Source organism: Scyliorhinus canicula, chromosome 12 (genome assembly GCF_902713615.1).
Source record: "Scyliorhinus canicula chromosome 12, sScyCan1.1, whole genome shotgun sequence".
Taxonomy (NCBI): Eukaryota; Metazoa; Chordata; class Chondrichthyes; order Carcharhiniformes; family Scyliorhinidae; genus Scyliorhinus; species Scyliorhinus canicula.
The window spans coordinates 133404014-133430552 of NC_052157.1; the positions used below are offsets into that span (position 1 = coordinate 133404014).

Genomic DNA, 26539 nt, shown 5'->3' on the forward strand with positions numbered 1-26539 from the left:
AATGTTTTAAAATCAGGGGAACATTTTTGGTTTTGAAAGATTGTAAAATAACACTGTTTGTAATGAAACTTGTTTTGTAAATATGATGAATCATTGTTGTTCCTGTGTGACATGAATGCAATAGTTGTTAAAATGTTTATGATGTAAAGACCTTGCTGAACTTAAAATCCTGTCATAAAGAACATTTTACTACAGTAAATCTTTCTTTTTCCCAAGGGAGAAGGTGTGTCAACCTTTAATACAGAAGCAATGCTATAATTCCTTTAAAAGGTCTGTGGAATCTGTAATCGTTTGTACGAATGTTTGAAGGCGATTTTAAGAGTTTGCATCAATTGTAAAGGGATCAATTGTAATTTTCTTACACTGTAAGAAATTTGGTGCATGTGACCTGGTGATCCTTCAATCAAACGCAGTAACAAAAGAAAATACATTAAAAAGACATGTGGGTGGCAAACAGAAGGAGAGCTACAAGCAGAGGAGTCGATGGTTACGGTGATATGTGCACAAATACAAAAGCAAAGAAAAATCAGAGACAGAAAGAGGAACGCATAAAATTCTTGCGAGGAAAAGGAGCAAATCACTCTCGGGAAGAGGTCAGTTTTTCTGTTTGGCAGAAAAGGAGACAGAATTTCTTGGAGGTGCTGTGTGAGCTGGCTAAAAAGATCTAAAACATGAGAAACTGTGTGACTAGCTCAGAGATTCCAAAAAGCTGAGTGTTTCCCCAGAAGTTGCCAAACTGTGAACCAGGGTATTAATGCTTGGTTTATGAAAAGGAACTCTGGAAAGATACACCATCATGACCTGAGGGAGACAGCATTCATAGAAGGGTGCCTTGCTAATGATAATAATACCCATGAAACTGAAAGTTGAAAGCTATTGTTGGATAGGACTCCTGACCCACTGTGTGGGGGGGGGGAACAGCATTTTGTGGAATTGCATTGCTACGCAGTAAATGTTTGTGTGGGGTGTGATGCAAATGCTTGCGGTTGCGTGAGACATATCTTTGTTGTATTGATTATGGAAATGGAATTTATCTTTTTATGCTTGAAAGATCATTTGCTTGTTAATTCATATTTAATACAAATCTGAATAACTGTAAATGAAAGTAAAATTTGCAAAAAGTTAAATCATGCTGGTAATTTCTCCTTTGGGGACCATTTGGTTATTTTGGTTTATTGTTTCCAGCGGGGGTATCATAGCGCACCTTATTAATCAACTGAGAGAATCATCTAAACCTGGAAATTATCATTTGTTTTGAGGAAGGAGGATGTCCATTCTGTTAAATAAATGAAATCTTTGTCAGAAGTGTTCCTTTAGCCCCAGATTTAAATTCCAGTTCTAATTTAAACCTGGTCCTGGTTCTTTCTTTGAAAAAAAAACAATATCCATTTTTGCAAATCTGGGGGGGGGGTGGGGGGCGATCGAACCCCAGGGGGTACCCCCATGGTGGCCTGGCCCGAGATTGGGGCCCCCCGCTCAGACTCCGGGCCAGTGCCCTGGCTGCACTATGTTCTTCCGCGTCCGCCACGGCCTCCACCATGGCGGAAGCGGAAGAGAACCCCACATCCGCATGCGCCGGCAGTGACGTCAGCGGCCAGCTGCCGCTGACGTCACTGCCGGCGCATGCGCCGACCGGCGAAAGCCTTTCGGCCAGCCCCGCTGCCGGGGGCGCTGGTTTTTTTGCGCCAGTCTTCTGGTGCCAACCTCTCCGGCGCAGGGCTGGCCCCCAAAGGTGGGGAGAATTCCCCACCTTTGGGGAGGCCCGACCCCTGAGTGGTTGGCGCCACTCCCCTACGCCGGGACCCTCCGTCACGCCGGGTAGGGGAGAATGCCGCCCTACAGTGTGCCCAAAAGCAAGTTATTGCTAAACAGGTCGCTGATGAAGATCAAAACTCAAACCAAACAGATTTTGCCTTCGCTGAAACTAGAAGACTCAAACGTGGCCACACAACCTGTGCGTGGTAATTCTTTACTGGATGTAGCCATTAGAATTATATAATTTTGGATGTTGTTTGGGAGCAAAGGGGAACTTATAACTTCAGGGAACACAGGTAGTTGGAACCAAGGGGTAATTTCCTGTAATAGTGTGTGTGGATCAGTGCATTTGCGTGCTGTAGTGTGTTATAGTCCTTCTTGTTGTGTTTTTCTTTTAAGTTAATAAGTATTCTTCATTATTTGTTCACACAATAACTGGACTATTCCTCCCTGGTTCACATTTTTCGCACATTCAGCCAAATTGAAAATATACATCACTGAGAACCAATGTTCCAAGTTACCCTTCTGGGTTTTGGGATACTCTAACATTTAGCATCAGGGGGATTCATAACAATTGTATGCAGGAAAGAAGAACAGAAGAAGATATAAATAACTTCACAGAAATGCAAGGGAACTCAGGGTTTAGTGAGAAGGAGGAAGTGCAGGAAATTGTATTAGTAAACAAATAGTGCTGGAGAAATTAGTGGGACTGAACGCTGATAAATCCCCAAGGCCTGATAATCTACACCCAGGGTACTAAATGATGTGGCAATGGAAATAGTGGATGCGTTGGTTGGCATCTTCCAAACCAGTGGGCAAGTACAAGACAAATGTTGAGGATGACACAGCAGAGGGACTAGACAGGTTAGCTGAATGGGTAAAAACTGGGCAGGTGGAAGTTACTGCAGGAAAATGTGAAGTTATGCACTTTGGTAGGAAGAATAAAGGAGCTGAATATTATTTAAATGGAGAAAGCATGCAGAAAGCTGGAGGGCAGAGGGATTTGGGGGTCATTGTGCATAAATCACAAAAAGCTAGCATGCAAGTTCAGCAGGTAATAAGAAGGTAAATAGGAGGTTAGTTCTTGATTAATAAGGCGATTAGGGTTATGGGGAATAGGCAGGGGGATGGGGATGAGAATCAGATCAGCCATGATTGAATGGCAGAGCAGACTCGATTGGTCAATGCTTTGTTCTGCTCCTATGTCTATGGTCTTATGGTCTATGGCAGATGCAGCCTAACATGGATAAGTGTGAAGTTATCTACTTGTCTCCCTACCTCCTCCTTCCTCGAACCAACTAGCCAGATCCCCTTCACAGGCCCAACCCGACCCTACACCACCACTTCCACCCACCCTGCCCCGACCTACAGAATCTCCACCCTCCGACCTGACCCGACACCCCACCAGGCATGACCCTTGCCCCCCAACGCTCCCTCCATAAATCTTACCCACTTTGTGTATGCACTCTCTACTTGGCTTGTCAAAGTTGCTGGATCTTTAAAATTACTTGATTTAGGCAGACAGTGCCATAAAAATGGGGACGTGGCTTATTTACCTTGATGGAGCTGCCCTTCTGCTGTACGAGAGTGGTTTGGCATGTCTGAGACATAAGGCTGGATGAGATAGCAGCAGCTTCGTTTTAAGATAAGAAACTAGAAGCAAAGTGACAATCCGACTCAATTGCCACTCCACTGGAAGTTACAGGCTGCAGTTCAGGTTTCTAAATTATCACAGTTCTAATCTTGCCTACATTGGGGATTATTATTAAAACAAGCTCCAAACTAATGTTTATAAGAACATAAGAACTAGGAGCAGGAGTGGGCTATCTGGCCCCTCGAGCCTGCTCCGCCATTCAATAAGATCATGGCTGATCTTTATGGTTAATACTAACTACTAGATTGTTGATAGTGGGGGAATCAGTAAAGGGAATGAGATAATTAGATTATTTCTTGTTGGAGGTGGTAATGCCTGGCACATGTGTGGTGCGAATGTCATTTACGCTTATGAGCCTAAGCCTAACTGTTGTCCAGGCCTTGTTGCTTATGAACAGATTGCTGCAGTACCTGAGGAGTTATGAAAGGTGCTGAACTTTGTGCAGTCATCAACAAACATCCCCACTTACCATCCTTTATGATGGAGGGAAGGTAGTTGATGAAGCAGCTTAAGATGGTTGGGTCTAGGACACTACCCTGAGGAACTCCTACAGTGATGTCCTGGAATTGAGTTACCTCAAGCAACCACAACTTCCTTTGTGCTGCGTATGATTCCAACCAGTGGAGATTTTTACTCCTGATTCACATTGATGCCACAATTGGCCAAAGGCAGAATTGATTGGAAAGACAGTTTTACCTCAGCTCCAGTGAATTGTATATAAACATAAAAATAAAAAGAAGGCTGGCTGCCCTGTTGCCTCTCTTCTTTGACACAGTGTCATTTTTGAACACGATCGCCCACTTGCCCTACCAATGCCACCATGCAATTCCTCTTGAACCTCCAAAAGTGAGAAAACTGGTTCCAACAGACAATGGTGAAAACGTGATGTATCAACCAATTACGCAGAGTGGTCCTTGGTCTTGAGTGTGAAGGCTGGGAACTCCAAGTCCTGTTTGACCTTGTCGTTTTTACACATGCATAAACCAGGAGCAGGCTGCATATGTGTAATTCAGCAGTGTAAGTCATTAAAGCTGAGGTCATGGGTTCAAGTCCCACTTCAGTGAATTTAGGCTGATGTTCCGAGTCGGCCTTTTGGCCAAAATCAATTGTTGTTTCTATTCATTACAGCTTTTCCAAACAGCTATTGGATTTCTATGTGGAGTGAAGAAGACAGCGGGAAAGAAGAAACAGAAGGAGCCAGTGCTTGAACTCTGCTGCTAATGTTGGATCTTCATGCTGGTTTAAGCCTCTGGCTTTGACCTAACACTGATACAGCATGACTCAGCATTTGAGCTATGGCTGCAGCAGTCTCTCTAACACCAGACCAAGGGGTGTAGAGCACGCTCCGAGTAACAGTGAAGTCATCGAAAAAAGACTCACCTGTGGATCTGTAATGAACTCCAATTGGCTTTATTGGTTGGCCAATTGGAGTATGAGCTCCCTCAATGATAGCTCATTGAGGGAGCCCATATAATCACCTGTGTAGGCTTTGTGAGCTAGTCTTAAGTTGAGTGGACAGCTAGCAGCACTGTTTGTAGCTGCTCCTGTAATATCGTTATTGTAAATAAATATTGGTGTGGTGACGGAACTCCTGCCTCTCGTGGATTACTACAGTGGCGACGAGGATGGGATCTGAGGAAGGAGTTGGTGGTCTTGTGATGCATCCCCCTATGGGGTAGGAGCCGTCTTAGCCCATAGAGGAAGGAATGGGGAAGAACGGCTGAGAGGAAGTACGCCCAAATCGAGAAGGAAGGACTGGCGGTGATATTCGCAGTAAAAAAATTTCACCAGTATCTGTACGGGCAGAAATTCACCATAGTGACGGACCATAAGCCGTTATTAGGGTTATTAAAAGAAGACAAGTCAATACCCCCGATTGCATCAGCTAGAATCCATGCTACTAGCGGCATATAGATACGTTCTGGAGCACAGACCGGGAACACGAGTAGCACATGCAGATGCTTTGAGCAGACTTCCCCTCCCGGACACTCCGCCGCAAATACCAAAAGTAGAGGAGACAGTAATGACTCTAAATTTTTTGGACACCCTACCAGTAGACGCACAACATATTTGGTTGTGGACGCAAAAAGACCCAGTTTTAGCCAAGATGAAGTATTTACTGCTAACGGGAACTGGAAAGACCAGTGGAGCCCCAGATGCACCCATACTGGAGCAGAAGGGACCAAATAACCGTAGAAGACGATATCCTGTTATGGGGAGCCCGAGTAATCGTCCCAGCTCAGGGCCGTCAGGCAATCTTAACTGAGTTACATCACGGACACCCAGGGGTGTCTAAAATGAAGATGCTAGCTCGAAGCTACGTTTGGTGGCCAGGTTTGGACACAGACATAGCAGCCTTGGTACGTCGGTGCCAGGAGTGCCAACAGGGGAAAAGAGTGCCACCAGCGGCGCCATTGCACCCGTGGGAATGGCCAGGCAGACCGTAGACCCGCCTGCATATTGACCACGCCGGCCCTTTCATGGGCTCAAGGTTTTTGGTGATAGTGGACGCCCACTCCAAATGGTTGGACGTCCACCAGGTAAACACGGCAAGCACAGCATCGACAATTGAAAAGCTCAGGGCCTCGTTTGCAACACATGGACTTCCGGAGGTATTGGTGTCGGACAACGAAACGGCATTCACAAGTGGGGAATTTGGAAAATTCCTGAAGGAAAACGGAGTCCGTCACATCAAAACGGCCCCTTACCATCCAGCGACCAATGGCCTGGCAGAGAGAGCGGTCCAGACACTTAAAGCGGGACCCAAGAAGCAGCCGGCAGTGTCAATAGATATAAAGCTCTCCCGCTGGCTGTTTGATTACAGGACCACATCGCATTCCACAACGGGCATACCGCCAGCTGAACTCTTAATGGGAAGGCGGCTGCGAACGAGGCTGAGTCTCCTTTTCCCAAATTTAACAGGGAAAGTGGAGAAACAACAGGAGGCCCAACGCAGGGGGCATGATAATAGTCGGCAGCAGAGACATTTCCAGGTGGGGGCACCGGTTTGGGTCAAGAATTATGGGAATGGACCAACGTGGGTCAAAGGCACGGTAGAGTCCCAAACAGGGCCCACATCCTATGAGGTTTCAATAGGAGGCAAGGTGCTGAAGAAACACCTAGACCAAATTAGGGCAGCGGAACCACACCTGGAGGCAGGCGAAGCAGGACCGCCTCCAGCTGGGATAGCCCAGACGGAAAGGATACCCACACCCTAGCCCCGAGTAATTTCTCCAGACCCCATCATCCAGTCATCAGAGTCGGAGATAGACACACTCGACGAGGCCGCCGCAACACCTCTCCCCGAGGAGGAGGAAGAACAACTTCCAAGGAGGTCGCCAAGGAAAAGATGGGCACCTATAAGGTACACCCCGCCCACTTCGGAGAATGACCCGGCGGACGACACAGAGTTGACAGACCCAGACATGAGGAGCAGGAAGAAGCTCAGAGGAATGCCAGCTGGCAGGAATTCCTCGGACCTTGGGGGGGGGGGGGGGGGGGGGGAGGGGTGTAATGAACTCCAATTGGCTTTATTGGTTGGCCAATTGGAGTATGAGCTCCCTCAATGATAGCTCATTGAGGGGGCCCATATAATCACCTGTGTAGGCTTTGTGAGCTAGTCTTAAGTTGAGTGGACAGCTAGCAGCACTGTTTTGTAGCTGCTCCTGTAATATCGTTATTGTAAATAAATATTGGTGTGGTGACGGAACTCCTGCCTCTCGTGGATTACTACAGGATCGAACCTAATTCATGAAGCAGGTGCTCTTTGAGTGCTGTGGATTTGAAGCAGCAGGGGTATTACATTCCACATGTACAAGCCCTGCACCCATGTGGTGGACCTGCTCATGTTTCTCGCTAGGTACGTTGAGCTGAATGCCGCACAAGATGCTGCAAAAGAAGATAAAGCTTCTGAACCAATTGTGGAGGCCCCAGCACACCCTGCTGTTCTTGTAGGAGTTTGCAATACCGCACCTCAGCAGCTACAGATAGTGGTCGAGATGGTGATCCCACAGGCCATCCATTTGTTCAGGAGGAAATGACTGACGTTCCTCTGGCCTGGGTATTCTGCTGCAGGGTGGCAACTTCACCATCATCGAAGTTAAGGAGGGGGTGGGCGGATGCCTCCTCATTGCAGATGTCTCACACACAAAAACCCTCCTATCTGGCTTATTAACCTGTACTCCTCAGCCATAAAGAGTGAGTGGCTGGAACTCCTTCAGCAACTTCCACTTCTGCTGCCGACTTCCAGGTTGGTCATTCTGGGTGGTGACTTCAACTGTATCATTGAAGCGGTTGGGCAATCCGGCAGGGCTGTCAGCAAATATGTCCAGAAGATGGCTCAATAAAGCCATCTCAGTCCTACATTCGGAGGATCAGCAAATCCTTCAATGCCAGACTGTATGACCTGAAGCCAGCAGACAGTACGGCCTCCCAGTCCTTTCTGTCATCTATCGCCGAGATCTTAGCCGACAGTGAGCGGGAGAGCCTGGACAAACTGCGATCTATGGATGAGCTGACAAAGCTGCCAATCCTTTGAGATAATTAAAACCCCTGGGAGCAACGGCTTACCGGTTGAGTTGTATTCAACTCTGTGGGACTGGATCGGCACAGACCTTCTGGAAGTGTATGAGAGTATGCTTCTGGCTGGGAGCATGTCAGAATCCATGACGAAAGGCATCATCACCCTCGTCTACAAGGTGGAAAGGGAAGAAATTAGAAATTGACAACCCATTTCACTGTTAATGTGGACTATCAAATTCTATCCAAAGTCATCACCAATTAGGTCAGGTCTGATCTGAGGTTGGTGATCTACCCTGACCAGACCTGCTCTGTGTCCAGCAGGAAGATCTCTGATTGTTTCGCACTGACACGATTGCTAATGTGCGGGTCAGGGGTGTTATCACCTCCCTCATCAACCTGAACTAGGAGAAGGTCTTTGACAGAACATCACACACCTACACGATGGATGTACTCTCCAAAATAGGGTTCAGGGAGGGAATCTGAAATTCGATCTAACTGCTGGACACAAACATCAGTAGCGCAGTTTCAATAATTTGTGGGAATTAAAGGTTTTAGATCAAATCTGGTATCAGGCAGGTCTGCCCTCTCTCCTCTGTGCTGATTGTGTGTTGCATAGAATATTTTGCTGAATCCATCAGGAAGAATCCGGGAATAAGAGGAGTGATGATGCCAGACAAGAGGCTTCCCTGTACATGGACAAATCCGCCATCTTCTGCTCGGATCTGATGTTAGCGCGCAGCCTAATGTATGTTTGCGAATAGTTCAAACTGACGTCAGGAACCAAGATAAACCAGCTTCTTTGAAACTGGCCTGCTTGATCCTTTGTCCCCTTCAGCATCAGGTCAGATTACCTGAAGGTGCTGGGCATTTGGTTTGGAGCGGCTGGGGTGTGCGCCAAAAACTGGGAGGAGCATTTTGCCACGGTAAAGCAGCAACTGGGCATGTGACAGCAAAGTTCCCTCTCCATTTTGGTCAATGAATGATGGCCACCTTTGTGTACGGCAGCATAAAGCTGTGCATAGATTGGGTACACAAACACCAAGGGCGTGATTCTCCAGTCTCCCAGTTGCCACGCCACTCCTGCAGCGGGATCCTCTCATCCCGCCATGCCACGCAACTGGGAAAGCCAAGGGTTGAGGTGCTCTGCCAGTGGGAAAGGAGAATCCCAACAGCCAGAGAATTCCAGCCCTAGTGTCATTTTGCACTGAGGTTCTACCTGACCCCAGTGTTGCAAAGGATGGGTCTGGCCACATTGACTCGGAACGTTCCAAGTAGTTGGACCATGCTGTATTACCTGTCCCTTGTGGAAATATCTCAAACTTTGACAACTTTAAACAAAATATTATTTTTCCCCTACTGGATCCTACCAAAAACTTGGGGACTTGGCCTAGAATCATAACAAGAGTCTGAGGCAAATGCAAAATCCAAATCATGAGTTATTTTTCATGAAGGTGCTATTGTAAGAGCTATGTTACACTCTGTCCCTGCTTTATATAGATTCTAAACAGTTTAGGTCCGAGGACTGACCCCTGCAGCGCCCCGCTAGTTACAGTTCTCCAGCCAGCGAAGGACCCATTTATCGCGACCCTCTGCTTTCTATCAGTCAGCCAATCCTCAATCCAATCTAGTATTCTACCCCCAATCCCCTGCAAGTTCTCCATTATCCACCTTGCTAGTTACATCCTCAAAGACCTCAAGCAAGTTTGTCAAGCCTGACTTACCCTTCATGAAACCATGCTGGCAATGATGGATTGAACTTTGTCTTTCCAAATATTCAGGCATCTCCTCCTTAATGATTGATTCCACCAACTTCCCCACCGCAGAGGTCAAGCTAACCGGTCTATAGTTATTACTTTTTGCCTCTCTCCCTTTTCGAATAGGGGCGTCAGATCTGTGTTTCCAATCCACTGGGCCTCTTCCAGAATCCGGTGAATTCTGAAATATCATAACCAATGCACCCATTATCTCTGCTGCCACCTCTCCTAATGCCCCAGAATGCAGGCCATCAGGTCCGGAGACCTATTTGCCTTTAATCCCATTAGTTTATTCAATACCATCTCCCTAATGATGATTATTGCACAAAGGTCCTCTGCATTAACTGCAGTTTTTGGAATTTTTTTATTCTCTAACGTGAAGACAAAGGTAAAATATTGGTTCAGTGCCTCTGCCATCCCTGGGTTCCCCATTATTACCTCACCGGTATCATCCTCTAAAGGGCCAACATTTACTTTAGCTATTCTCTTCCTCTTTATTAACTTGCAGAAGTTTTTGGTATTAGTGTTTATGTTTTCTGCTAGTTTCCTTTTGTAATTCATCTCAGCTCTTTTAATTTTAGTTTTAGTAGCTTTTTGCTGAACTTTAAAGTTCTCCCAATCCTCCAGTTTACCACTAGCTCTTGCAGTATGGCAAGCCCTGGCTTTTGCCTTTCTGTCTTCCTTGATTTCTTTGTTTAGCCATGGAACAATTTTCTACCTTTTACAATTCGTGTTCCTCTCATGAATATATTTTGAGAGGTACATACATGAACATTAAACATACAGTGCAGAAGGAGGCCATTCGGCCCATCGAGTCTGCATCGATCCAACTAAGCCCTCACTTCCATCCTATCTCCGTAACCCAGTAACCCCTCCTAACCTTTCTGGTCACAAAGGGCAATTTATCATAGCCAATCTACCTAACCTGCAAGTCTTTGGACTGCGGCAGGAAACCGGAGCACCCGGAGGAAACCCACGTACACACGAGGAGAACATGCAGACTCCGCACATATAGTGACCCAGCGGGGAATCGAACCTGGGACCCTGGCGTTGTGAAGCCACAGTTCTAGCCACTTGTGTTACCATGCTGCCCTAATATCACCCTGAAAATCTGCCATTGTTCCTCAACTGTCCTACCCTCAATCATTGTGCCCAGTCTACTTGGGCCAACTCTTTCCTCAAAAATATTTTTTTAGAAATGATTATTTGAGACAAAGTTAATAGTTACTTGGACAAATGCTAGTGAATTAAGGACAGCCAGCACTGTTTTACTGAGTTTAACTTGCTTGAGTGTTTGGATGAGGTAACAGAGGGTTGATGAAGGTAATACCGTTGATGTGATGTACATGTCTTCCAAAAGGTATTTGATAAAGTGATGCACAACAGGCTTGTGAACCAAATTAGAGCTTATGGAACAAAAAAAGACAACAGCAAAATAGATGTGAGATTGGCTGAGTGAGAGGAAACAGTCACGGTGAATGGTTGTTTTTTTTGATTGGAGGTAGGTTTATGGTGAAGTTACCAGGAATCTGTGTTTGTGCCCCTGCTCATCCCAATATATATTAATGACTTAGACCATGGAGGACAGAGTAGAATTACAAAATTTGTAGATGATACAAAACTTGAAAGTACTGTGAACCATGAGGAGGACAGTGTGGAACTTCAAAAGAACATAGACAGGTTGATGGAATGGTAGACAGGTAAGAAATGAGAGTTAATGCAGGGAAGTGTGACACGATTCATTTTTGAGAGGCAGGACATGGAGAGACAATATAAAATAATGGGTACAATGCTAATGGAGGTGCAGATGCTGAGGGATCTGGGTGTATAGGTGTAGAAATCATTTAAGTTAGCAGCACAGATTGAGAGAGCAGTTAATGAAGTATTTAGTATCCTGGGCTTTATTAATAGGGACACAGAGTACAAAAGCAAGGAAGTTAGGTCAATCCATATAAAACACTAATTCGGGCTCTTATGGAGCACTGTGTCCTGTTCTGGGCAACTCACTTTACAAAAGGCGTGACGACATTAGAGATGGTGCAGAAAGGATTCACAAGAATAGTTCCAGGGATGAGGAACTTCAATTACATGGAAAGATTGGAGAAGTTTGGACTGTTCTCCTTGGACAAGGTTGAGAGGAGATTTCATAAAGGTATTCAAAATCATGAGGGGTCTGAACAGTAGGAATAGAGATAAAATGTCCCCATTGGTGGATGGATCAAGAACATAGATTGAAGTTGGCAAAAGAAACAATGGTGACATGAGGAAAAGCGTTTTACACAGCAAGTGGTTAGGATCTAGAATACATTGCCTGATAGTGTGGTGGAGGCAAGGTCCACTGAGGCTATCAAAAGGGAATTGCATAATTTTCTGAAATGGAAATATTTTCAGAGATACAGGGAAGAGAGTGACGCTTGGTGAATAGCTCTTCAGAGAAACAGCACAGACACAATGGGCCAAATGGTCTCCTTTTGTGCTGTAACCAATCTATGATTCCATATTTCTGAAATCTATCTCTTTGATAAAGCTTTTGAGCATCTGGCCGAATTCCTTTTATGTGGTTTGGTGTCATACCTTGTTTTATAATGTTTTCGTAAAGAACCATTTTGTCATGTCAACGACACTAAATAAATCTAAGTTGCTATTTTTGGCCGATTTGTTTTTTTTATGTGTATCTGAAATATTCTTGCACCAGTTCATTCAGGTAACTGGCATCTTCATTCTCTATCACCCTCAGAGTGACTTGGAATGCCTGCAAGGAACAAGCTGATATGTGACACCCCAAATGATAATGCTGGAAGTATGAAACATTTGCCTCTCTATATTTCGGACAGCTGTATAGTTAAGCAACTTTCAGCCTATTTAGATTTGCTGACTGTGAAATCATTGAACTTCTGCCTGCCATTGATTGGGATGCTTTGTGAGGGGTTCCATTTATTATCGGAGCTATGACATTTATTTGGTGGCTTTTTTCCAGCTATTGCAATGATGGCATCCTATTTTTGACTTCATTCTGATAATTAAACTATCATCACACTTGAGAAATATGTATTGAAGCTCTTTGAAGCTGTTCCAGCTGCCATAATGTGACCTGTTGCAAGATTTTCCTCACCCCTTTTACCGGAATAGGTCTTTAAAATCATAATGGTATGCTCACGCTCTGCTCCCTTCCTGAATTTTCCCATCCCTCCATGTGTATTTGGTCTATTATTGGAAGATCTTATGTCCTTGTTCCAGGATTATGCTCAAATCTTAGAATTGTGTAATAAAGTGCATAAACTGTACGACATCTTTTATTTAGTCAGCTCAAATGGTACAATTCTAGCACAGTAGCACAATGATTAGCACAGTGGCAGGGTTTGATTCCCGGCTTGGGTTACTGTCTGTGCGGAGTCTACACGTTCTCCCCGTGACTGCGTGTGTTCCTCCGGGTGCTCCGGCTTCCTCCCACAAGTCCCGAAAGACGTGCTTGTCAGGTGAATTGGACATTCTGAATTCTCCCTTGGTGTACCCAACAAGACGCCATAGTGTGGCGACTAGGGGATTTGTTAAGGTTATTTGGTTTACGGAATGGGATGTGGAAAATGTTGTACAAACACAATTGGTCCATTTTATTGCTGCAACATGTTTTGTTCACAGTGCAGGGTACACAAGTTGCCGTTTGAGTCATAACATGATGTACCATTGTTTCATTTGCTAACCAATCTATTATATGTACTTCAGAACAACTTTCCTGGCCGAACTATGCATTTGTGCAATGGGATGGAGGAAGATGTAAAATCTGAGGTTGTTGGAGAAAAATATACCATCAAGGCCAGTTCGCACTAGGGTTCCAAGAGATTAAGGGAGAAGTAGCATTTTCCTTTTAAGGCAATATTGGCAAATGTCTGTAACCAACAATTCAACAACAGAAATCTCACAAAGTCATGCCTTACCATGACGATGAAAAACAAGAAGAATTTCAAATCCCTAGGTGTCTGATCATAAACCTCCAAAAGAGACTGCAAATTACAAACAACTTGCACTTAGCATCTGCTGCTTTTATTAAAAATTGTTTGTGCATGGAATTATTGAATTAACCAGTAATTCAAATTTAACAATCTGGTATAAAAACATTACCTTTACTGTGCTTACAAAAGATTAGGATCACCAGAAAATTGAAATTAAATGGCTTTGATTTAAGAGTATTTATAAAAATTATTTATAAAGCAGGGCTGATGATATGGATTTGCTTATTTATTCAAATTATTTTTGCTGAAGTGAAGATGTAATGCATTAAATTAGACGACTACTGAAATGTACTGAAACATGGTAGTGGCTTGTTTGGAATATCTTGAATGTGTACTGCACAAAAACATTAAGAACAGACTATACAGAGACTCTCTTGAAACTGATCATCTGATAGCATTCTGTTCATTTATAATTTCCTGTTTTCAACTAATTTCCCACTGGAGACTCCCATTATGTGTTTATACTCTCTTTAGTTGGGAATAGATGAATAGATTCATTTTCTTGAATGTCCATGTTGCTAACCCTTTTCAGACTGGCATCTATCATTAGCAGGCTGGGCCAGCATTTATTGCCCATCCCTTTTTTTAAAAAATGTGTTTTATTACAAACATGTATCAAAACAGGTTACAGTGAACAAACACCCCGAGAAACATGCTTCCCTACAATCAACAATACAGCCTGAGGGCAGCACGGTGGCCTAGTGGTTAGCACAGCTGCCTCACGGCGCTGAGGTCCCAGGTTTGATCCCGGCTCTGGGTCACTGTCCGTGTGGAGTTTGCACATTCTCCCCGTGTCTGCGTGGGTTTCACCCCCACAACCCAAAAATGTGCAGAGTAGGTGGATTGGCCATACTAAATTGCCCCTTAATTGGAAAAAATAATTGGGTAATCTAAATTTATAAAAACAAACTATACAGTCTGTACAAATTTTCCCCCTTTTTCATCCCCCGCGATGAACAGCCCCTCAAACACATTCACAAACATCCCCCACCTTTCCTCAAACACCTTTGAAGAGCCCCTTAACTCATACTTTATCTTCTCCAATCGCAGGAAGTCATTCAGGACACCCAACCAAGCCGCTACCCCTGGTGGCGATGCCGACCATCACTCCAGCAAAATCCGCCGCCGTGCATTCAGAGAGGTGAAGGTCAAGACATCTGCCTTCCTCCTCTCCATGAGCTCCGGCTTCTCTGAGACACCAAATATCGCCACCAAAGGGTCCACCTCCTCCTCCACTATCCTGGCTAAGACTGCGAACACTCCCACCCAGAATCTTCCCAATGTTTTGCAACCCCAAAACATGTACGCATGATTCACTGGCTCCCACCCTCTCACACTCACCTCCTACCCCCCTGAAAGAACCCACTCATTCTCGCCCGAGTCATATGCACCGTGCACCACCTTAAACTGTATCAGACTCATCCTTGCACAGGAGGAGGCCCCATTTACCCTACACAGTGCCTCATTCCATGCTCCCCAATTGATTTCCCCTCCCAACTTTGCTTCCCATTTCTCCTTGGTCTTCACCACCCGCTCATCTCCCTGCTCCCCCAGCCACTTGTATGTATCCCAAATGTTATTGCCCATCCCTAATTGCCCCTTGAGGGGCAGTTCAGAGTCAGCCACATTGCTGTGGGTCTGGAGTCACATGTCAGCCAGACCAGATAAGGATGGCAGATTTCCAGTCCTAAATGACACTAGTGAACCAGATTGGTTTTGACGACAATCAGCAATGGTTTCATGGTTGTCACTAGACTTTTAATTCCAGATTTTGTTTATTATTGAATTCAAATTTCACCATCTGCAGTGGCAGGATTCGAACCCGTGTCCCCAGAGTATTACCCTAGGTCTCTGGTTTACGAGTCCAGTGATAATACTACAATGTCACCGCCTCCCCAATTTTGTCATAGAGGAGAGGAGTGAAGGCCTGTCAGATTCATATAGTAGCTGACATATTTTCAGAATGGTCTTTGAGATTTAAGTACAAGCAACAAGTATAGAATAAAGCTTTACTGCCACAATACTATGTAAACTGCTACAGTGACTCACCCACAAATTGATGACGTGTCATTTTGGGCGGGTTTCAGTGGTGATTCCCGACGAGTGTTCCAGGTCTGCAGTCACCCACACTTAAATCATTTTTTTGGAACTTGGGGAGTTTCTCACTAACAAATTCCACACTTGGAGGGCAGGATTCTCCATCCCGGGACGCCCAGATTGCAATTCCCCAATGGGAAGAAGAATCGGGCATAGAGAGGGTGCCAGGCGCTGACCTGAACGTAAATGCTCCAAGCATGGCCCTGCTCATGATGGCGGCCTGAGAGTGGGAATCACTCGTATTCTACCACGTGCATAACCCGGAGTGCATTACCTCAGAAGATTCAACGCAATCTCGCGAGACGTTGTAAGGAGAATCCCGCCCACAATGGGCAGGATCACCTTTTGGTAAATCTGCATATTAAAGCAAGGCTGTAAACCTCACTCTAATGCGCAGATTCCTGAGGTACCTGAGGCTTTGGGATTCAATCCCTTTGCCTCGGAGACCTCAGGTGAATGCTGTTTGGTATTGATCCTCCCAAATGGGGACCAGACAAAATAGCACTTGTGGGGATCTCAGGCCCCCAGCTTTATGCCCTTTGGGAAGGGTGGAGCCCTGGCACTGCTGGTGCTACCTGGGTACCCTGGCAGTGCCAGCCTGGCACTCGGTTGTGTTCGGGTGGGGGGAGGTTGGGTTTTTTTTGTGGCCCTTTTGTGATCAAGATGCCATTTTTAAATGTTGTCCCATCTCTCGCTACAACGGGGAGTTCCGTCGAGTGGAGCTCCCTGTGGTGATATGATTTGCATAGCTGTCTGTCATTGGGGCAGAACACCGGCTTACCATTGGCCCTGGTCGGTCATGTGCCTCTCGACCGATTGGTTGAGACCAGTCATGTGACAGCTCTCCGATTGGTCGAGAGGCTGAGTTAGCCACGCCTCCTTGCCGAGGTACAAATAGTCAAACGCCCGGCGGTCGTCCATTTTATTGTAGACAACCGCAGGGCTAAGTTCTAGTTTATTAAAGCCTAACTTTTGTAAAGCAACTCGTCTCTCGTGCAATTGATGGCTCATCACTCCCCATTGTAAATAAATGCGGCTATGTGCGGCCTCGTCCATGCGTTTCCCCGTTTAGGCCTCTTATCCAAGACGCTGGCAAGAACAGCTCCTCAAGAGATCATGGTGCCATTTCTGAAGACTGCTCAGATCTCAAAGTTAGGTTGAGGGCCCCCACATCCCCCTCCCAGCCCCACCCATGGACATCATGACCCCCTGCAGACACTGGCAACACCTCATACCCTTGACCCCAGAAAGGCAACCTCCCACCCCGCAAGACCCACCCCACCCCGCCCCCACCCAGCATGAGGGTCACCTGGCTTTAACCTATCCACCCTCGTCAGCATTGGGGCATTGTGGCCCCCACCAAGTGAGTATACCGGTTAAAGGCCCCCTTTCACCCCCTCTTTCATGGGCACTGCCCCTTGGCATCTGAGCAGTGCCGACATGGCATCTCTTCAAATGCAATGTTGGCACTTCCAGAGTGCCAGGTTGCCATTGCCCAGGTGCCACTTACCATGGCAATGCCCTGTCTCAGACCACCTGGGCGCTCCAATGCCCCCCCCCCCAACCCCACCGGCATGGCGATCACGTCTGATTTCCATTTTTGGAGATCATTACTCATTCGTGCCAATGTGAGGCCCTGCCAGTGGGGTCGGTAAATACCAGGTACGGGGTGACTGCGGTCTCGAATGGGCTGCAGAAATGAGTTTAATGACTGATTTAAATATGCTGATCTGGATCGCGCCCAGCGAGGACATGATCCTTGGTGTAACAGGTCAGGGGCATTGCGAACACTCGGCACCCAGTGTGAACCCTGTCTTTGGCCTCTCCCGCTATGCACCCAACGTAACAGGATCGCGCCAGGATCAATCCGATGGCAAAATTGGCCCAAGGTTTTTCATAGGTTAAGATAGTTCACCACCTGCAAACAACATCAAATTGGCTGGTATAGCTAACACTGCGGTGGAATGCAACATAAAACAAGACGACATTGGAAAACTTGCAAACTGGGCAATTAGTTGGGCCATAGATAGTGCAAGGTGACGCACTTTGGTATGGAACATCGATAAATTACCCGCACCTTGGAAAATAAGATCGAGGGATGCAGGTGAACAACTCATCAAAACTAGCATAGTAAAGCAATTAAAAATGCTAACAAAGCACTCGGATTTGCCATATAATTTAAAGGTAGTGAAATTATGTTAAACTTGTACAGGATTCTGCGCATGCCACACAGAGTTCTGTGCATAATTCTGTTCGTCATACTATAAAAAGGACATAGAAGCACCGGAGAAAATACAAAAAGAATTTCTAAGGATGGTACCAGAGCTGAAAGATTACAGCAATCAGGAAAGATTGAATAAGTTAGGACTTTTTTCTTTCACACCATGATTACTCTCTCCAGCCGCGCAAACAGCGGCAACATTGTGTAACATACAAGAAGCACTGCAGCAACTTACCAATGCCTCTTTTGGCAGCACCTTCCAAAACCCGTGATAATTATCTTTATTATTGTCACAAGCAGGCTTACATTAACAGTGCAGTGAGTTACTGTGAAAATGCCCTTGTCGCCACATTCCGGTGCCTGTTCGGGTACAGAGGGAGAATTCAGAATGTCCAATTTACCGAACAGAAGTCTTTCAGGACTAGTAGGACGAAACCGGAGCACGTAGAGGAACACACGCAGACACAGGGAGAACGTGCAGACTCTGCACAGACAGTGACCCAAGCCCGGCAGCGAACCTGGGACCCTGGCACTGTGAAGCAGCAGTGCGAACCACTGTGCTACTTTGCCCACCGTGACATCTGACACCTGGAAGGACAAGGGTAGCTGACACATGGGAACACTGCCACCTGCAAGTTCTTCTCCCAGCCCCACACCATCCCAATTTGGGACTAAATCACCGTTCCTACTCTGTCACTGCATCACAATACTGGAGCGCCCTTCCTAACAGCACTGTGGGAGTGCCGACACCAGATGGACTGCAGCGGATCAAGAAGGTGGTTCATCACCACCTTCTTAAAAGGAACTTGAGGTTGGGCAGTAAATGTCGGCCGAGTCAGCGACACTCACATCCCATGAAAGAATAAAAAAACCTACGGATGTGCGATGGGGAACAGGCAACCAAATTTCTTTCCCAGGAGGCTGGCCATTCATTAAAATATTTCAATGAGGTTGTGAGTCTAAGATTCTATCTGTACTTGTGGCTTAACCCTAGATGGGAAAGGAAGGGACTGGAATGTTTACATATGCGGGATAAGCAATGCATTTTGTTTAAATAGAAGTCGCTCATGATCATTACCTTTGAATATTATGCACTTTGCAAATAATTGGTAGGATTCAATGAATCTCAATAAAACCCTTAAACAAACAGGTGGGGGGAAAAAATCTAGTGAAAGTGCAGAGTTGGATTACCTCTCAGAAAAGCAGGTTGTACATAGGCTCCATGTAGAATGTGTAGCAGTGTGCAAACGTTTTGTTTCCCCCGACTTTGAGAGCGGTTGTCATTGTTTATATTCAAAAGTCTAATGGAAGTTCCAGCGCAGTCAGCAATTACTCCACTGATTAGTTATATTCGAGGACTTAATTAGACCTGTGCCTTGGGTATTGTGATGCATTATAAGCCAGTTGTATCCAGCAGTAAACAGTGACATTGAATGATTGAGTGACAGCACAACACGCCTTTTACCTTATCAAATGAACTTTAGAGTTCAGAGCAACATCCTCATCGTAAAACCACAGCTTGGCAGGTACAGAAGACCAACGGCAGAAGTCCCTAGTCACCACAGTCCGGCTCCAGTTCCGCTATGCTGAGGGAGCACGTAGAGGAGGAACACACACAGACACAGGGAGAACTTGCAGACTCCGCACAGTGACCCAAGCCAGGCAGCGAACCTGGGATCCTGGCGCTGTGAAGCAACAGTGCTAACCACTGTGCTACTTTGCACAGATAACCACTTATGAATCCAACAAGGAATTCAGCAGGTACGTCCTCACATAAAGTAGCAAATATGTGGAGTGGTTGATGTTAATAGCATAGGTAGGCTAGAAAATGGATGAGGGACAAAGGAATAGAAGGATATGCTGATGGGGTAAAATGAAGTAGGGTGCCAAGAGAGATGTGGGTCAGATATTAAAATAAGAACCTGCAATGCATCCTGATCAAAGATAAATAAAAACAAGAAAGTCATTCATCCCATTGTTGATCACACACCAGGAACATTCCTTGGTCCTCGTACCAAAATGTTTCTTAAATTAGCCCTTGATGTGCAATTTACTAAAGATCATGTATACTTGCCAACTTGGCTTGTTTTTCTAAATGGCTGCAGTGGAAAAATATCCCACTGAGATAAAGCTTTATGAAGCAGGTGAGACACTGCCTCCTGGTGGTTACACATATATTCATTGAAGTAAAATGTTACCAGCAAAATCCTCATTGTGTTGACGGTTAACGGCAATGTTAGAATATGATTTACTTGGCATCTTTTGAATGATATTTTCCCCCCACAGGTAGATCATTTTTAGTCAAGACCCAGTCAGGCATAAAATGAGCTATATTTCTTGTTCTTCTTTCCTCTGCTCGAAGACATAGAACATAGAACAGTACAGCACAGAACAGGCCCTTCGGCCCTCAATGTTGTGCCGAGCCATGATCACCCTACTCAAACCCACGTATCCACCCTATACCTGTAACCCAACAACCCCCCCCCCCCTTAACCTTACTTTTATTAGGACACTACGGGCAATTTAGAATGGCCAATCCACCTAACCCGCACATCTTTGGACTGTGGGAGGAAACCGGAGCACCCGGAGGAAACCCACGCACACAGGGGGAGGACGTGCAGACTCCACACAGACAGTGACCCAGCCGGGAATCGAACCTGGGACCCTGGAGCTGTGAAGCATTTATGCTAACCACCATGCTACCCTGCTGCCCCGACTATCCTGTTATTCAATTACCTGGCTGCCAGCAATCATTCTGCCACAACTATTTATTATTATTCTCCCACCACTACTATTATTTTGTTCCCTCTTCCCCTCCCTTCCCCCCACCACCACCACAATGCAACGTTCTGCTCAATCCCCTGTAGCTATTATCAGGTATTTATGAATAAATTGGGTGTTATCAATAGGGGTAGAGAACAAAATTATGGAAACTGGTATAAAATACTAACTCTGCCTCAGCACACTTTAGGAGGAATGTGAAGGCATTTAGAGGGGGTCCAGAAAAGACTGATGAGAATGGTCCCTGGGGTGAGGAACTTCAGTTCAGTGGATTAGAGCAGTTGGGGGGAACTGTTCCCCTTGGGGAAGAGAAGGTCGAGATTGGATAGGTGTATTCATAACCATGAGGAGACTGGACAGAATAAATAGCGAGAAACTGCCCCCATTCTTGAGAGGTTTGAGAAGCAGAGGGCACAGGTTTAAGGTCATTGGCAAAATATGCAATGGCGACTGTCATGTGTGAGTACCTTTAAGAAATGGGTGTTTATCAAATAACTGTAGTGGATGTACCTTTAATAAAGGGGTGTTTATCAAATAACTGAAGTGATGTCAGAGTGTGGATGGAGCTGGGCTATCTGTCTGCTTTTACTTTCGTTTTTTAGCTGGCAGCTACAGTGTGTTTAATTTTGTTTTCAGAGTTGGAGCTGCATCCAGCCAAACAAGGTGTAAATTTGACCTCTCTCTGCATGAAAAGGTCTTCAGATCACTTGCTAATTTAAAAGTGATAACTGCTCTCAGTAGAGAATTTAAACCCTGCTGTCTTTGTTAAAGAGGTTATTTGTCTTATGGATGTTGCTAGGAAAGATTAAGGGTTACTTATAGAGTACTGTATTTTTGGGGGAAGTATTTGAGTTGATAGTTGCTAAGATGTTTACTGTGTGTTCATAAAATGTTAACTGAATTCATATAATAAACATTGTTTTGCATCACACCTGTAGAGTGGGCCCTTTGTGCTCCCCATAACCAAAATCTATTAAACGTTGTGGGTTAGGTGAACTCCATCATACACTTTGGGGTTCTCTAAACCCTGGCCCGTAATACGACATAAGGAAAGCTCTTTTCACGTAGTGAGTGCTAGGGTCTGGAATAATCTGCCAGAGATTGTCTAAAAGCAGGTTCAATTGAGACATTCAAAGAAAATTGGATTTTTATCTGAAATGTGCAAGGCTATGGGGAAAAGGCAGAGGGAGTGGGACTAGACATATTGCTCCCACAGATGGACAGAATGACTTCCTTCTCTGGTATAATAATTTTATGATTCCATTGAGTGAACACGTATATGACCCATATGTCACAACTGGCTACCACAAACTTGGATCAAGCCTGGTGTTCTCTGGGAGGTGCCAGCAATCTCCTCATACCTCTTCTGATGAAGAATAAATAGTATTTTCCGCTCCTATTCATTCTGCAACTTCTTTTACATGAACTTAGAGGTAACTAAATTGTCATCCAATAAAGATATATCAATTAATTACACCTAACACAAAACACAGCAAATCCCTCTTTCATTTGCACTTCACGAAGACTGCAAAATTTGAACTCCCATGTGGATTTATAGATTTGGTCACATATTTTGTGACCATCTTGTGGTTTGGTAAGGTATTGTCTCCCACGTCTTTCTCTCCGCTCTCTCCCCGGCTCTCCACTCTCTCGCACCCATGCCCTCCCTCGCCCCCGGGGTCTCCACTCCCTCCCTCACCCCCAGGGTCTCCGCTCCCTCCCTTGTTGCTGGGGTCTCCGCTGTCACCCCGGAGTCTCTTTGTTCCTATGGTGCTTTATTGGGCCATTTTAGATTTTTTTTTTTTTAAGGTTTGCACTCTCCACAACTTGGAAGTTAAAAATGTCAAAACCATTTAATACCTCCCCAAATGTGGTTGAGGATACATCGATGCCAGGGGCTGGTTTAGTAGCTTGGTGGGTTAGACAGCTGGTTTGTAAAACAAGGCCAGAAGCACGGGTTCAATTCCCGTACCAGCTTACCCGAACAGGCGCCAGAATGTGGCGACTAGGGGCTTTTCACAGTAACTTCGTACTTATGACAATAAAAAATTATTGAATATGTTGACTTTTTGCTAAACCCAATGCATGCCTGTAATCTAAATGGTTTCTCCATGACACTCAATTTTGGGTACAGTTTGGCCCTTGCCTTAGCCTAATTCAGTCTGACAATATTATTTTGCTATCGATGATTGCAAATATTATTGTTGCCCGTTTAAAAATGTCTGTGCTGTAACTACCACTGCTGGTTCTCTGGCAGTTGGAAAGATGATCCATGCAAATTGCCATTGACTTTAGCAGGATGGGAAGGTCTCACCAGCAGCCAACACTTTCTTTCTAGTTGGGTGGGCTACAACATTCGGCCATTGCTTTTCATTCTGCATTGCTACAGTTTCTTTCAGCTGTGCTCTGGATATGCTATTCTTGGTTGTGTCCTATTTTAAGAGATAATTATAGCCTTTTTACTGGATTTTTCTCACCCTTGTGATTTGGCTAGGTCGCTTGGCTCTGTATTCACTCAGGTTCTTCTTTTCATCTGCACAATGGATTATTCTGCTCCCTTTCAGCCTTTTTTTGAATTTTGCTCACCCTCTCATGATCTAGCTAGGTCCCTCGACTCTTGTGTTCTATCAGATCTGGTAATGAATTGCCATGTCGCCTCGTGGAGTCCTTCAGCCTTCTCATCTGAGATGGAACTTCTTTTTGGGTGACCTTCGGCTTCACTTTTTAGTTTTCTATGCTTTGAGATTGAGTTCCATCTCAAACGTCCATTTCTACCATGTCGTAAGGTTCATCTCCAACATGCCTTCATGCTGGTTCCTGCCAGACTGTTCTACATACCACATGTGGTGTAACCTCACACCACATGATTCACAATGTGCATATATTTTAAGCCTCGAATATAAACTAATCTGTTGATGATGTGACTGCGCGTTAACCAGACCTTTCTAAATTCAAAGTTCAAGCAGGACAACCAAGAAAAGAAATATAAGGAGTGCTGCATGGTGGCACAACGGTTAGCACTGCTGCCTCACAGCACCAGGGACGCAGGTTCGATTCTGACTTTGGGTAACAGTCTGTCTGGAGTTTGCACATTCTCGCCATGTCTGCATGGGTTTCCTCAGGGTGTTCCGGTTTCCTCCTACAGTCTGAAGATGTGCAGGTTAGGTGGATTGGCCATGCTAAATTGCACCCAAGTGTCCAAAAGATTAGGTGGGATAACAGAGAAAGGGTGGTCAAGGGTCGGTGCAGGCTCGATGGGCCAAATGGCCTCTTTCTGTACTATAAAGGATTCTAGGAAGCAGGATGGTACAATTTGTATCTGCGGAGATATTAAGACAACAATCAATCCGGTTCCTTGTGCGGATCAATACCTGCCCCATTGATTGAAGATTTATTTTGCAGGCCTAGCAGGGGGACAGAAGTTCAGCAAGATTGGCTTATCTGCAAATGAATGTGGCCACTGAATCAATGTCTGCTCACCATCTTGGTCGCTCACAAAGACCTATTCCGGAACAAGAGATTGCCTTTTGCAATAACATCAGCACCAGCAGAACAATCTGGAAGAAGCCAATGCATGGCTGTACCTTGGAGATGTATATAGTTGTGGGTTGTCAATAAACAGTTTATGTTCAACCATTCAATCTTCCTAACTAACCTAATGAGTCTCCAAACAACCTTACAAAAAATTTTGATTTAAGAAGTTTACTTGTGGCCTTCAAGGCTCACATATATGCATATCAACAAATCCCATGAAGACAAAGCGTGTAGATATTCATTAGCTGTACTGTTTTTTTTGTCTGTTGGGGATACATTTGAAAAAGACAGGATAGAAGTTCCAATTCTAACGACTGTGGGACAACGTAATCACATTAACATGTAACAGTGATGCTTTCAAATGCATTCCACTTACTGGGGGAAAACATTGATTCAAAAAGAGAAAATTTGGCCCTCAACTAAATAACCAAATAAAAAGTAAAGGTACGGTGATGGTAAAGTCACCATAGTCCCAGATGACCATAGGCTGCTTTCCCCTTTTGAGGGGGAGAGCTGACTGGTGGTGATTTAACCCGAGGATCACCACACCTCAGGCAAGGGGTAAAGTTGAGCCAAATAAAAAAGTATTAACATTGGGAAATACAAATAGTTTCAGATTTAAGTTTACAAAAAAAGAGATAATTTTGCATTTATGATTATATTTATTGAAGTTACGAAAGTGAGACATCAAATGATTTTACAGTGAACAAGATGATTCAACACAAAAATTTAAATCAATCAGCACAAATTGTTTCTTTCACCTGAAATTATAGGATTTTGTTATTAATGTGTATGAAAAAACACATTTAAATACAATGTGAACTATTTAGAAGCTTTATATGTTTTGCTTGAAAAAGAAACTTGTGACAACCTTTGTTATAATATAACATGGACAGAGATGAAATTATTTTGCATCAGTCAGAGCAAGCTATCCAAAAGTGAATCCCTGCATCACATATCCAGCGTATCTTTGCTGGAGAGAGGCAGAAAAGTTCTCAGGATATCAATCTCTCTTGTAGACAAACTTGCTGGTTTTGGAATTGGCGCCGATTTCCCTTTTTCATTGTGAACGTCCAAAGATAGACGTTTGAGCAATGTGACAAGCACTGCTCCGAATTTCGGTACGGGATTTGTATCTCAAACGGATGCTACTTTCAACAAATACATTAAAGAGGAAAAAATGGAACAACTCCCTAAAAATGCACATAAGGTTCATCCAATAGACTAAGTCACTGAACATGTTCAAGTTTGGTCTTTCTTGGCTTGAATGCAACAAAATAATGAAAAGAATCATTGCACAAAGGATACGATAAACAGAAAATCTTTGATAAGTACAAGTCTTCCTTTGGAGCTGCTAGCAAAGTACATTGCCACCATCTTCTGATTTTATTTCAGATTTTCAGCAATTCTTTCCATCATGTTATTGGCACAAAGTTTTTGAATGAAACAAAAATAAATGCCAAAAATAACATGTGGAGGAGGGATTAACAGAGGACCAGATCAGTACATATTTCTTTTTTTCAAAAAGAGCACTCAAGCCTTGAATGTATAATTTTACATGTGACTTAAACTGCAAGTTGAAACGTATCTTTTCCACCAATGCTTTACCCACCAAATCATGCTCACTTCATTGGAATATTTGATTATGATGTGTTCGTCACCAGTCATGCTGATTAGTTATATATTCAAATTCCCACCAATTATTTAATGGCCAATTACAGAAAAAAAAAGTAGATGTCAGAACAAAAAGTTTACCTTTAAAAATGCTATTTATTGGATTTTTAATGGTATTTCTAAATATTTTTGTTTATTCTTCAGAGTAAAAATTAAATTTTGGACAATGCCAACTTTTTTGGATTCTCAGATCATAGAAATTATTTCTTGCATTCTGCAGATGAATATATGACAATTATTCAAAATAATGAAATATGACAGGAAAGTCAATCAAGTGTTGCAAGACTCCCTTAGGATTCTAAAAGAAGTTCACTTGAAGCACAAATAAGCATATCAGATGTTTTTAAGCCATGGCCTATCTTCATCCCTGTTTTAAAAAAAAAGATGGGTAAATACATAGTCAAATACACCTTGTACTGCATATAATCAGGACAACAAACAAAACAGCACTTGGAACAAGAATCGTACCGAGAGGTTTAAAACGAGGGGAGAAAGATTTCCCTCCTCTTGTGCTTAGACATAGGAACTTCAAATAGGG

The 26539-nt window shown here is 44.4% G+C and overlaps 1 protein-coding gene and 1 long non-coding RNA gene across 3 annotated transcripts in view; one reads left to right on the forward strand and one right to left on the reverse strand.

The window, feature by feature from the left end:
* The first annotated feature begins 222 nt into the window (after positions 1 to 222).
* Positions 223 to 24434, forward strand: LOC119974876. Its single transcript, XR_005462601.1, has 2 exons — positions 223 to 270; positions 24196 to 24434. It is a non-coding gene; the product is annotated as an uncharacterized LOC119974876 (long non-coding RNA).
* A 535-nt stretch (positions 24435 to 24969) lies between these two features.
* aifm4 (apoptosis inducing factor mitochondria associated 4) overlaps positions 24970 to 26539 on the reverse strand; it is a 62110-nt gene continuing 60540 nt past the window's right edge. For both annotated transcript variants that reach the window (XM_038814199.1, XM_038814200.1), the window contains exon 19: positions 24970 to 26368. In XM_038814199.1, the coding sequence (XP_038670127.1) occupies positions 26335 to 26368 (34 nt within the window). In that variant the 3' untranslated portion in view covers positions 24970 to 26334. The remainder of the gene's footprint in view (positions 26369 to 26539) is intronic.